The sequence below is a fragment of the Montipora capricornis genome, chromosome 9, assembly GCF_036669925.1.
Source record: "Montipora capricornis isolate CH-2021 chromosome 9, ASM3666992v2, whole genome shotgun sequence".
NCBI lineage: Eukaryota > Metazoa > Cnidaria > Anthozoa > Scleractinia > Acroporidae > Montipora > Montipora capricornis.
Window position 1 is genome coordinate 36,841,468 of NC_090891.1, and position 14,216 is coordinate 36,855,683.

The 14,216-nt window shown below is 40.2% G+C and overlaps 2 protein-coding genes across 3 annotated transcripts in view; one reads left to right on the forward strand and one right to left on the reverse strand.

Moving 5' to 3' along the window:
• The window catches only part of LOC138015540 (cGMP-dependent 3',5'-cyclic phosphodiesterase-like), a 41,877-nt gene extending 37,954 nt beyond the window's left edge, over positions 1-3,923 (forward strand). For both annotated transcript variants that reach the window (XM_068862605.1, XM_068862606.1), the window contains exons 31-34: positions 143-255; positions 740-778; positions 2,153-2,259; positions 3,651-3,923. In XM_068862605.1, the coding sequence (XP_068718706.1) occupies positions 143-255; positions 740-778; positions 2,153-2,259; positions 3,651-3,819 (428 nt within the window). In that variant the 3' untranslated portion in view covers positions 3,820-3,923. The remainder of the gene's footprint in view (positions 1-142; positions 256-739; positions 779-2,152; positions 2,260-3,650) is intronic.
• A 9,306-nt stretch (positions 3,924-13,229) lies between these two features.
• Positions 13,230-14,216, reverse strand: LOC138017556 (melanopsin-B-like). The gene has a single exon (XM_068864608.1). It carries the CDS (start codon positions 14,214-14,216, stop codon positions 13,230-13,232), a length of 987 nt encoding a protein of 328 aa, XP_068720709.1.

Sequence of the window (14,216 nt, forward strand, 5' to 3'; positions counted from 1 at the left end):
AGTCGGGTGTTCTAGCGCCTTGGGGATGTGACTGCGGTTGCAGCCCCCCGGGCTTCTTGGGCACCTACCCTCCACTGGCGACTTGGGCATTAATGGGATGATTAATTGTGGTCATCACCATCGTTATCATTATTTTTTTAAGATGGATTCGACGTCGATTCGCCAGACCACCACAAACTTCTTTTGTTTTTAATGATGACAGCCAGTGATCTGTCAGATCAAACAAAGAGCTGGAAAGGAACGAAAGGAACAGCGGTATGTAGGAGTGGTTTAAGGGCCGGTGCATTGCCATTACAAACCGTTCAGTGTGTGTTTCAACAAGAACTCAGTATTTTAATTGAAAGACGTACATAATGTGCACGTTACATCGGATGAGATGAAGGAATGTCATTTTGTGTCCTAAAGCAGAATTTTAGTTCAGGGCTCCAACGTTGTCCATATTTCCCACTTCATATGCCTTTCTCGTTTCGCTAAGTGGGAACACCTAATCTAAAGAATTGCCTTGCTTCTGACAGAGAAGCCTTCACTGTATCGTATAAACTCTTGTTCTTAGGCCATCGTAGCTTGATTAAGAAAATAACACACTGTATACTGTACACTGTATACTGTATACTGAGTTGGGTTCAACACTACGAGGACACTGTCGATTTCCTTTAATTAAATGACTCCAAATAGCGATGAGCATTACTTTCTTTCATGAACACTTTTTCTTTTTAATTCATCAATTATTTTTCCTCAGGATCTTATTTACACCGAGTTCTTTTCACAAGGCGACAAGGTTGGTAGTTTAATACACTTCTTCGAGAAATTTTTTAGGTTGTAGTTTCCTTGTATTTTAGTTTTAAACACTTCAACCCTCTTTTTGTAGTGTAGTTTTGCCGTTAAGAACGAAGAAAAAAAATGTCAATGTGGTTTAGCGTCTTGTCTAAAAGAAAGGTTTTCATTTAAACTCGATCTCTGGTTTCATTAAATTTAAGGTTATATTTTCTCCCAATTAATTCAAAATGCAGTGTATCTTCCCCAGTAACATCCCCGGGATTTGGGCTTTGGAAGAGCTATTTAATCTTTCGAGCAAAGGTACCCCAAGCGCACGGGGTCGTTGTTTTATAAGGTTTTGTATGGGGTATAGCAATCGTTCTTTAGGGCATTAAAATATAAATAAAAATACATCAGAATGGTATGTTCTTAGCATTTCTGGCCGTTTCAGCGCGACTCTAGCGAGTTTTAGCTCTGAGAGCGCACTAAATAAAACTCCCTAGCATCGCGCTGAAACGGCCAGAAATGCTAAGAACACATACCATAAATAAGACGAGGAAGCAAAGTAAGAGATTCTGATGTATTTTTAAGTTTTCGGGCCTATTTCGGGTGCCACAATTCCCTTTATATCTACGCAACGCCGATGTTCCAAGCCACCAAACTTCGCAATCGTCTTAGTTTTTCTTTTATTAAAAACATGTTAAAGGATCAGATTTTCAAAATAAGCAGATTGCAGTTTGACGACTGGCTTTCCGGGCCCGAAAAGTTCTCGGGACTTTCGAGAAACAGGGCCCAGCTTCCAGATGGCTTGATAGCTGACAGAAAGAAGCTCAATGTGACAGCAGCGTGCAGCACAATAGCCCATTTCACGGTTAGTTTTTCTCATTTGCATTACAATATAATCTAGCATGTATGTGAGGCAATTTCGGGCTATTTGGTAGTTTTAACCCGAAACTGCCTCGCATCCACGTTAGATTACATTGTAATGCAAATAAGACAAACTAACCGTGAAAAGGGCAATTGCACGGCCATTGCTTCGGGTCCCGTTTAAAGCAGGAAATTTTTTTTTCACTGCGTCTGTGCACGGCTCAACTTTTGTCATTAACTTCGATGGCCTTTCGCTAGAAAAAAAACTCTCAATATGACTTTCATACCAAAAAAAAAGCTGCTGCAACTTTCTTCCATTATCAAGTTTTCTCTAAATTTCTCCTCGAGGCGTCCTTGCCTTTCATCTGAATCTTGCAATTGTTCCTTCACTGAAATAAATGTATATACAACGGGATCTCGTTGGAGCCGCCTAAATTTTTTAGGTGTCTATGAGGGAGAATTGCTTAAATCGTCAAGTTAAGTGCGAGGATGACCTCACCCTAATGTTCCTTCATTCTTTTGCAAACAGGAAAAACACATGGGCCTAACTCCAATGGAGATGATGGATAGAGAGCGCGCTGTTATCCCTAAATTACAGATTGATTTCTTGGATGCAATTGCTCTTCCTGCCTACAGGTGAGGGACAGTGAAAAAGCAGCAGTTAAGGCGAAGTGGTCAGAGTACTCGCCTCCCTCCAGTGCAGGACTGGCGCAGAGATGGCAGGGATGGCGCAGTGGTGAGAGCACTTCCCTCCCATCAATGTGGCCCGGGTTCGATTCCCAGACTCTGCGTCATGTGTGGGTTGAGTTTGTTGGTTCTCTACTCTGCACTGAGAGGTTTTCTCCGGGTACTCCGGTTTCCCCGGGAACTCGCAAAACTCGACGAAAACTTTGGATCTAAAATGAAACTGCACACGTCGGCCGGGCGTATATTTAACAATTATTAAATTTTCAACCTCGGTTAATGAATTTCTCGTGCTCAGATTGGTTCACTCAATCTCGCTTGTCAGCTCATGTAGAATTAACTATGAGAGGGCGATGCGAAGTGCTATTTTTTACCCATGGAAACCATGTGAGCGTTAGCCCCACTAACGGAAAAACTCTGTAAGTGTAAGTGCTACACGGCCAACGTTTGTATGGGCGTAACCCCTTGTGTTTGTACATATTCATTGCCGTGGATTTGACATCTTCGGTTCCCACGGCCTGGTTCTGTCTGGCCTTGTGACTCGGTTGGTGGGGTGGCGGTGATCTGGCCCGAGGTTCGTCGGTTCATTTCCTTCCCTGGTCAAAGTTTTTCTCTGTCCTTGAGTGGGCCCATTTCCGTTAGTGGGGCTAACGCTCACGTGGTTTCCATGGGTAGAAAATAGCACTTCGCATCGCCCTCTCATAGGCAACTCTGTTGAAAAAAAATGCTAAACTGCCAACGTTTGTATCAGCTCATATATCTTAGTTTGACCCTATATGGCAATGGATTGTGCTAAGCGTCACTAAGCTAAATTTCTTTTCGCCGGAAAGCGGAAGTTGTCTCTGAATAAAGCAAAAAAAAACCTTCTTGTGGATCAAATCCGACGTTTAGAAGTACGCGAAAAGGCAAGAAATGTGTTTGTGATGAGCTTGCGTCTGTCTGACCACTATTTACCATCTCGTATCCAACGCTCGCTCAAGGAATTGATGACAAAGCACAATTTTCTACGTTTATTGGAAAAAAAAACCTGGAAAAACTACCATTTTTCTCCGCGACACACAAAATTACGTATATCGCAGGATATCTGTTGAGTACGCACGACGAATATTGAGCGCGCTATGACCATATTTGGACATTGTCACAATGTGTTGTATAACACATAATGTTATAAATACAATTACACTTAATATTAAACTCATTTATTTTAGTGCAATGCCATTTCTTTTGTTAAACACTTGGTTGATACCAGTTGTTGTTGGTTTGTGCTCAAGTTCCATCTTTGTATTGGAATGCCGCTATTATTCCTTTGGAAATAATTATCTCCTTTCCCCTCTAAACCTTAGGCTGTTGTCTTCGTTACTTCCCGAGACTGGAATGGTGCTAGACACGGTTCTGTCCAACAGACAAAAGTGGCAGAAAGCTCAGGAAGATGGGGACTACGTCTATAGACCCGTGGCTACTGCTGACAAAGAGATCCACTTGATAGAGAATGGGGCTGTGCCTCACACCTGACAGCAATAGAAAACTTGTCATCTACTCTTAGTTGCCTTACTGTGCACTAAAAGAACGTTCGATCCACTTGAGGGCGGAGTTCTTTGGTTAAAACAAAATGCATACGTTGGCACAAGTTTATTTTACACTGGAAAGCGCTGGCCAAATGTTTTAACAATCACACATGATTTGATGCTACTCTGATTTCAAATTTAACGAATGCGACTTTCGTAGTTACGATTCAATTCCCTGAAACGTTTCGACACTCTTGACCGTTGTCGGCAGGAGTGATGTGAACCTGGAACAAGGGTCCTTTTATATCTTCACTGATTAATTAACGTCCTTTTCCCCTGTTTAAGGACGGTGCCTACTAATTCAAAGGCATTTTTGCGCTGGTTTATGAACATGCGGGAAAAGCAGATCTCAAAAAGTGTTATGCAACAGTATTTCTAAAGAGCTTTAAAATAGAAAGAAATGCATGGCGTTCTTTTCCAAATTGAAGCATAATTATCTCTCAAAACTGCATGGTTACCCCCAATTTTCTTTTTGGGTACCAAGAACACTTACTAAGTTCTTTCTTCTCCGCATAGTTTTAAACCGCGCAAAAATATTCCTGTCTTTGTAAGCACCACCCATAGGAAACCCGAGTATCTCGAGGTGCGCAGAACGTGTGCGCAATAAGAGTAGTAGGCATCGTCCTTAACAGGGAGTTTAAGAAACGACGACGGCCGGGACGGTAACGACAACGCTACAAAACAACAGTATCATCGGTTGAAAGAGAAAAATAATCATGCTGAACGCGTAGCATTCATTTTGGCTCATATTCTTGCGTACTCTGCATAACATTCGGGACCTTAATAGGGACCTTTAGATTCTAGAACGAGAACGAGTACGAGATTTGAATGCCCGTTTTAAGAGAAAATACTTTGAACATTTATAACCCTGACAATGAATGTTATACACTTAATGTATGGTCCCGAGCTCCAGGGAAACAGTGAGTTTTCTTTTCCCGAGCGTCCTGATGTCATCAGGACTCGAGGGAAAACAAAACTAACTAGTTTCCCGAGGGACCAGATATTAAGTGCTTTATCATATATTAGACTTTTCCGTCAACAATCGCAGCAAAACATCTGGAGTGGGCAACAACTGCAGAATTGTATCCCGGTCGGGATACATTTGAATTTGATCAGGGGCACTTGACCAAGAATCAACCAATCGCAGTGTACCGCAAAAATGTGAGGTAAAGTACGTGCCGCACGTGCAGCCCGATTATTTCAAATATGCTCTTGTAACCAATGATATCATTGTTTTGAGGCGTCGTCGACGACGTCGTAGATCTTAGGACCGATTTACACGATACGATTTTGTCGCTTGCGACAAGCATCACGACAGGCCTACGACATGACTTACCATTGTCGCAGCGTTTTAAATCATGTTTTAAAATGCTACGACATTTTTTCTGACGTACACAACAATCGTAAATCATGTCGTGGGCCTGTCGTAAGCCGTTGTCGCATGCGACAAAATCGTATCGTGTAAATCGGCCCTTAAGGTCCCTAACACTGTGACCACAACGAGAACATACAATCGTCAACCTTTCATTGCTCTATTTGCACTGCGAAACCGCCCGTACCAATTCATTTTAGGATACTTCGCTCACATTGTACGACGTGGAGAAATCGCGAAGACTTACAATGGTGCAAAGTTATATTTTGAATTGATGTTTTCATTGACGTGACCGTCGTAGATCGGGAACTCCCGAGTTAAATATGTGTCAGGTAAAACACTTGGCAAATAGGTAGCTTCACGCCAAGGCTGATCATGTTAGCATCAAAACATGCCGGATTGTTAACCTGGTTCAGTGCAATATGAACCTTTATATTAGTGTATACCACACAAGTGAATAGTGCTCTCCGCGCTCGCTGTTTGGCTAACTCGTAGGTGATTAACCAAGTTTCATTTACCTCCTTGTAACCGGCACCCGTGATTTGAAATTTCCGCACCCCGCGAGCAACCGGCGCGCGAAGTTTTAAGTTTCCGATCACATTTGAAAATAATAAAGTGGTATTTTTTTGGTTGGCTTTTTAGTCAACTTGTGTGGTTTATGCTAAAACAATTATTCATAACTGAATCATTATTGAGTCATATTATGATGTAGAACCAAGTGAACACTATTCGTCAGATAAATGTTGGTCAACACTTTTGAACGATCACCACCACATGAGAAATTCGCACGAAATGTGATCATGGGGACGGAGATTCTTGAAGCTGAAAATTCAATGAGAACGAAAGATCAGCACAGGTAGCTGGGGTCTGCGACCAAAAATAGATTTAATGTGAAATGAAAACTGGAAAAGAAAGAGCATATTGTTGCGATTACCAAAATGGCGTTTTTGCTTGAGATCCGGTTTCATTGTCTTGCACCTGTTGTATTTAATACTCATGTCTCTTGTTTTGGGAGATTTTTTTTTAAAGGCCTTCCGTTGACTTTAGTTATTTTCAAGGGTCATTATCTGACTTTCGCTTTAAGGTTCGTGCAGCTGTAGTGTTTTCCCTAATCAAACCCAGTTGATTTTTAGCGTTAGCGCCCAGCCCACTGCTCGTCCAGTAACATGCCTGGCTAATTAAGGCGGTAAAATCGCGCTTGGCTCCAACTTCGAACCTGGCATTACATTTACCTTGTTTTAAAGGGAATCTTAAGCTTTCGACAAAGTTGTAAAGCATTTATTTAAAGGACATGGGTCGAAATTGTTTATGTATATATTGTTTGGTATTATATTAATGGTGAATTAAATATTCCCTCTTCTCACTCCAGGCATCCCTGGCAGTTTCTTCTCCGAGTTTGGTTTCATTCGTGTGGCATTACTGTGAGACAATTCAGGTTCAACACCAAACGTTTAGCTTCCGCTTATAAGTAACTGGTTTTTGTCTTTTTTTTTATTTCAAGAAAGGGAGAAATTCTTAGTCCTGACATGTCGAATTCTCAGTTTTCTTGATGAGGAGGATGATACCGTTTCTTTTGTTTTTTAAAATGGGTGACTATTGGTCATCGTGGTTATAAATAATAAGACCGGTGTGATTGTTTGCCTGGGTGACTTCAAACGTCTTGACGGTGAATTTGGCGATATAAGAAATAGAACTTTATTTTACGAGGGTAACACGTGCCATTGAACTAAAGTTAATGATAAACTTGTAGCTCTCGCGCGGGGCGCACCTTTGAGCCATCTTCCTCCGTCAATGCTCCGTTTTACGGGTATTCAAACCAACAGCTACACGGATCAGAGGAAAGACATCCATGTCACACGTTCCGCGCACTAACCGACTGAGCTAGGCTCACTCCTGGATTCCCAAGGCAAAGTGTAATTTAACTACTGCACTTTACTGTTTTATAACAAAGTGATAGTTTAATTTCAGTGGGAGTAGACAATGCCTTTAGACAAAATATAACAAAAATATGGAGTGAATTGGTCTTGCGCATGCACAAATAGAAAGGTCAACAGCGTTTATTGAGGAACATGAGAGGGCAATTTTTAAAGGTGGCTGGAATCAATTTCACCACTCTGAGAGACTTTCTTATTAGATGGGTTGTAACTACTGTACTGTATCACCTAACAGCAATGTTATGGTATCATATGAAACAGTAATTATTGCTTCACAAAATTTGCCCACTATTGTGACGTATAGGCTACCATGGCAACATGAAAGTTCTCCAAAAGCAACATTACTTACATCTCAAAAATAAACTCGGTGAACCCTTCCCCTCCCCTTTTATTGTAGAATAGTAATTAGTAGTGTGAGATAGAACTATCAGGAAAGTTTTTTGGGGACCAACTTAGATTGCTAATTAGTATTCTGCAATAAAATTTGGGGGTCACCGAGTTCATTTCTGATATATAAACAAGTAAAGACTAAATATTGGGTATTTTTGGAGAGCTTTCATGTTGCCATGGTAACCTTTACGCCACAATTGTGGGCACATTTTGTTAAGCAATAATTGGTGTTTCATATGGTACCATAACAATGTTATTACATGATACAGTCTTGTAGTGCCAAACATTCTATTAAAAAGGTCCTTAAAAGTGGTGAAACTGGCCCCAACCACCTTATTTCCTCTGGAAAGAGATACATACAGAGTATCCAGCTCAAACTAGTTCTCTCATCTTCTGACATATACGCCGCCTTCTTCACCATATAGGAAAACGTTCCTCCTGCGTTGTTCATCTCGCTTCGTCACTCTCTCTTTTCTGGAAGTTAATCATCACTCTCTTTTCCATTGATTAGGGAAAAGGGACCGGAAGTTATTTCTGCGTGCGTGTGCCCAAACCACATGATAGCCGAGACAATTTTCTTTCTTTTCGCGCACAGTTATGTGATTCCGGGTGACTCACCGGCCCAACAATTTGCATTTGTCAACGTTTACTTGATATTTATCACAACTTTTTTTCTAAATGTTGCACCACCAGTTAGGATTTCAACCTACGATTTTCCTGTCTGGAGATCATTTGGTGTAACCAGAAAAGGCCTTTTTGTGAGGCAGTTACGTAATCATAACAGGAATTTCAAACTAAAGGAATCGTTTGGTTTCGTAATTTGAAAATACGGGTGAACTCGTGGGTTTTGAGGAAATAGGAAGTCTTTTGAGCCCATGCAACAGACGGAAAGAATGCTTTTAAAACATTTAACAACATCAGCTAACAATTTAAAGACGGATGTGTGTGTCTCCTCACTAGGGACATAAATGATGACGAAAATTATGATTGGGCTTCGGATCTTACCTAACCAGCAAGGTTTTTCTTGATGAGCCACTTAATCTATTCTCCAACGACAAGTACTATTAAAGTTTACGTGCAATCATCACCAAAATTGTTGGTCAAGAAACTTTACAATAGTGCAGTCATTAAAGTGAACATTGGAGAGCTTTGCAACTAAAAGGGCAAGCGTCGTTTTGTACAAAAATTAGATGTTTGTCTTGACAATGACCCCTTGTTTACTTCAAGTCATTTTTTTCTGTTAGTCTCTGTCATTGTCAGAGAAGAACTAAAATAAGAAAAATGTTGAAAAATGTTTTCCCTCTGTGTCTCTACGTGGGTGCAAACAGGTCCAGAATTAGACTATCGAGTTATTTATGGTCCCTGTACAGGTCTGTTTTCGATCTCTATAATTAGTAGATTTATTGTAGCATGTGGTATTTTTGGATTAGGCTATCCCAAAATTACAACTAATCGTGAACGACTATAGTTGACTAGCATACCACATTTCTCAGTAACGTTAATTATTAGCTTCGTTTGAAATCACTTGCTTTCAAATAGTTATTTCTTGTTTAACGCATGATACGTTGACAGAAGTCACCCGTACAGAGCAGCAAAGAAAAGATTTTTTTTGATTTGCCGAACGTCAAAATGAGGCATGCATATTCTGTGTTAGGAATCGCTAACTGGTGCTTATCCTTGCCAAATTACCTGAAACGAGAAATTTATTACGTTTTCACTGGCACGTAAATGGGAAAAAAACGGCAGCACTTTAATATTTATAAAGTGAAAACGGAAACACCTGTGCCTAGAGGCGTACACGAAAATTAAAGCCCAAAAAAAATTAAAAGGATGTATGCAATACTCATTTCAGCTCATTAGATGAAAGACGAAGATTCTATTTGTTAAAAGCCTTCCAAGTTGAACGAAAATGAGTCACACCCAGATTGAGCAATTTGTTCAGTTCTGATTATTTGAACGCCCTTACATCAATTTTGCCTGGATAATGTTCGAAATTTTATTTCAAATTTATATTCACTTGTCGTTCAGTTATCTATAATTCTTTATCTCAACCTTTTGTATTTGTGAAATGGACTGCAGACAATCCTTTTCGAAACTATTCCGAGATTACATGCCCAAATGTAAAGTAATGATAAATTAAAAGCAACGATTCTTCGTGATACGTGAGGGAACATTGTAACCCTTCCAAAACTCTGATAAATCATTGCCTCCTATGATTCAAGATTTGACAATTTCGGTATTTGTATCAGCTAGCATGACAACTTCTAAAAGAAGCTTTACTCAGAAAATGTCATTTAATTCAAAATCGACCCCTACTTTGCCAAATTTTAAAACCACCTATCATTTCATACAAAAAAGGAAAACCCTTGAAGGATCTGCTTGTTAGAGCAAAACCATAAAAGGCTCTATACATGTTTTCACACGGGAAGGGAATCAGTGTGGCCTATCACTCCTTGCGTTTCTTCAGGCTTACAGGATGATAATTCCTCTTTTTTGTACGTACCGTGCAAGACCACAGTCGTTTTCATGAGAATTTCTTTTGCACTTCGTAATTTCATTTCCTTGAGGTGAAAAATTACCTGTTCAAAATTAATTTAGATTGGAAAATCAGTAAAGTAAAAAAAAAAGAAAAACAAGACAAAAAAATAACGAAGGAGTAGCAGAAGGCATCATATTGGGTTATTCGGAAAAAAAGGAAACGCGTCTTAGTGAAACGTTTCAACTTTGACCTTTGCATCAGGCCGCTTCAGAGATATCCATCCAATGTGCTTTACATTCTAATCGTGTTGATCTCATTTATGCACTAAAATGATTCTGTTTACTCCAGATTAAATTGAAATCTATCCAACAAAAATAACTGAATATGCCTAAGTCAACAGATGTATTCCTTCCATGAGGTTCCTTTTTTGCGTCGAAGAAATAAGAGCCTTAGTTTTTATTCCTCGTCTTATGTCACGCGTAAAATTTGTTTTCTGTCATTGCCTCACGAGGCGTAACGATTTAAAATACGTGTCTGTGGGAAGTAATTATCTACACCTTTGATTTAATGTCAAGTGGAGGATTTTTCATTGACGGTGGAAATGCATGTACTTTTTTTTTTTCGCTAACACGTGAAAGAGCTGGTTTTTTATCGTCGGGAAGCGTGATTGGTGAAAGTTCTCTTTGTGAAAGGCGAAAAGTGATGAGCTGGGACAATTCACCTTTACATGACTTTTTTTAACAAATCATGTTATTGAGAAGAAAGACGATTTATTTCTGTATTTAGTTAGTTATTTATTGATTATCGAACAAAGTACTTTACGATTTTATTCAAGATGAATTCTCGTTTCGGGGGGACTGACTTGCCAACGCAAAAAAGCTCTGCCTTGGAGTCGTTTTCAGACATACAGTGGGAAAGTTAAAAGAAAGATATTATAATTTTTATGTAAAACTGATTTCGTCTGGAAGGTAACGAACAGTTAGAAGAAATGTATATTATTTTTAACTCAAGTGATTGGTTATCTCGCAGCAAGGCATCAATGAATAATTATCTGTCCTAAATGAATTTGCAAACTAACTTGCTAAAGTCAATTCACAACACGTTTTTTTTTCTCTCAATTATCTTGGCGCTTTCATTTATTTCATTTTGCAGATTGTTTTATTTATTTATTGATTTACTTTATTTTAATATACCCAAATGACTCATGTACCGTTGTTCCACCACAACGGCTCTCAAGTTCCTTTTACTTCTGTTGTCAAAACGACTTTTAAACATGATGGATTATTTCTTCGGTGTAAAGAGAATGGTTGCAAGTTGATAGAAATGACATAAATAGAGGATATTACATGGCCGCGCGTGGATACGAATTTTATCAACATGAGAAAATAAGATTCGTATCTAAAATCAACTATATACTTTTTATTATAACATGAATGAACTTTCAACCGTGTGCTTAATTAAGGCGCATTTTATTAAAGGTAACCATAGTAAGGGTGTCCCTTATTTTTTAGATGCGAAGATAATTTTTTTTTTTACGCGTAAAAATATCACGTTTAAGGTTGCCGCCGTCTCGCCTTGATGCCTCACTTCAGCATGCTTGTGAATTTTTGTTTCTGCAACGCCTATTTTATTTTGTTTTCATTTTATTGGCTTAGCCTTGTAGACCATCATTACAGGAACAAGTTCAGCACTTGTCAAGGAAAAACATGTTGGCATGGAATCCGAGGTTGCGCTGCTCAGCACACTATTTTCGCTACCATGCAGTGAAGTATCAATTGCGGCAGGTTCGCAGTAGTAATTATAAACCCAGTAACAGTTGAAAATAAGAACGAACTGTGGATATGTAAGAATTTTGTAAACTAGAGATCATCAATCTCAACTATTACGAGCCAGTGGCCCATTGGAGCCGGAGCTTATCCCGGTTTCTGTAGCATGAAGCGACTAGGAGTATTCCTACTCCTCCCTGGATGGGATGCTAGTCCAACGCAGGGTTACACCCAGCATTAAATTCGCTGGTACCCATTTATACACCTGGGTGGGGAGAGGCACCGTGAGAGTAAAGTGTCTTGCCCAAGAACACAACACAATGTACCCGGCCAGGGCCCCGAACCCCGACCACTCGAACTGGAGTGGGGAGCACTAACCATGAGGGCAATCTCAGCTATATGGTACACGTAATATAATGTACGAAAAACGTACTTAGAAGTATACTTAATGTTCAGCCTTTCAATTGCTGGAATGCGATGCTGGAATGGCACAACAGCGATAGCTAATTACAAACATGTACATGCAAGGGAGATAACCTCCATCCACATCCACATCATGAAGTGGCGCAATGTCGTGGCTGATCGATACCAGTGATAAAGTGTTAGAGAGGAAAGAAAGGAAGCTTATATTTGACACAGCCACATGTTGGGTGATCATGTCCCAAAGATGCACGGCAGTATCACATGGGCAGCTGTGGTCAGGCAAAATGTATCACGAGACGGCCAGAGGAAACGCTATGCAAACACCGATCGTTCCGTCTTTTTGCAAATGTACCGCATTTGACTGTTCGAATAGCGAGGGAAGGCTTCAGTGATCAGGTTCCTGTGCATGCCTGTGAAAATCGTATGATTAACAAGGTCATGCTTGACTTAAACTTGGAAATGAACACAAGAGCAGAGCTTGTCTATCTCATCCATTTACTTAAAACAGACTCTAATTCAGCGATCTCCTCATCAGAAGTGCCCTCTCTCCTTAATTGTTCATATCAGTCATTTTGTGGACACGCAAATCGTCGAGTTCATCTCGATCAGATTCCTGTCTTTGAAAATCGTAAATTTCACGAAATCATACTTGACTTAAATGAAATGAGCTTGTCTATCCCATCCATTTGAACTGGCTCTAGTTCAGCGACCTCCCCAGAAGTGCCCTCTCTCCTTAATTGTTCATATCAGTCTCTGAAGTCATTTTGTGGACATTTAAATCGTCGAGCTAATCTTCGTAACGTTCTACATATCTCCTGATTGCCTCTCGACGTGTGGAAAACTATCACATTCCTTCTTTCAATGCATCTGGTGTTAAAATACAATTACTATATAGCATTAACAGAAGATGTTTCTTGACCAGATATTCCGAGATATTACACAAAATTCTTCTCAGGCCAAACCAAGAGTATACAGTGGCAGATGCCGCCTTTTTTAGATAGCAAAAGGTTGTGAATTACGTGACACGTGTAAAGCATTGGAACCTCTAGCCCTGTCGTCTTGGTTCCGTCTAGGCATGGGAATTACAAGAGCGATTCGTCGCCGAAAACGTCGAGAGAAAATGGCATACAGAAGTGGATTGACCATGAAGGAAGTTTTCGCAAGCACACTGCATGCACTTGTGGCAATAGGGTTCAATGTCTTACCGATGATAACTACAATCAGAGATACCACTGCGTAAGGCGACCACGCAAGCATAAATGCGGCTACGATAGTCAAAAAGTACATGGCGGATTTTCGGTGCTTCTTCACAAGGGCCTGTGTCATAGCCATCGTTATTCGTCCACCAGAATGACCTCGAAGGTTGTCAACGATGCGTGTAGAGACCTTATGGATTTTGTAATAAGACAGTGTAATCACTCCCATGGGCAAAAAGAAACAAGCGATGAAGACAACCCCAAAATATGCCTTATCGCTTGGTTGAGAGGAATCCCATTTAATGGAACACGTTGCGTTGGTTCCTTCAAGGCCATATCTAGACCATCCAAATAGGGGGGCTACACTGAATGCAAATGAGTAAAACCAACAGGCCAAGACTATATACAATATCTGTCTTCTATTAAAGTAAGATTCCCTTGTCAGCGATTTACTGATAGTGAAGTACTTCCCAACAGAAATGGCTGCCAAGTGGGTGATAGAGACGAGTGCAAAGAAGAACACCATGAATGCATGCGCCTTGCAACCCGCAATTCCAAGGGGCCATTTCTTCTGGAAATGTGCCACGATAGAAAATGGTACAGCAACAGAGCAGGACAGGACATCACTCAGCGCCATGCTGAGAACCAAAAAGCCTGACGCGGCGAGTCGGCTGACGTTCTTGAAAATTATACAAATCACTAAGCAGTTGAACAAAATTCCTAATAGGCAAACTACAAACTCGATGACCAGAAATATTGTGCTCCATGTTGCAACTTTACCCAT

What these genes read in the sequence shown, in the direction of transcription:
- LOC138017556 (XM_068864608.1), bottom strand. Translation starts at nt 14,216, where the DNA reads ATGGGTAAAGTTGCAACATGGAGCACAATATTTCTGGTCATCGAGTTT.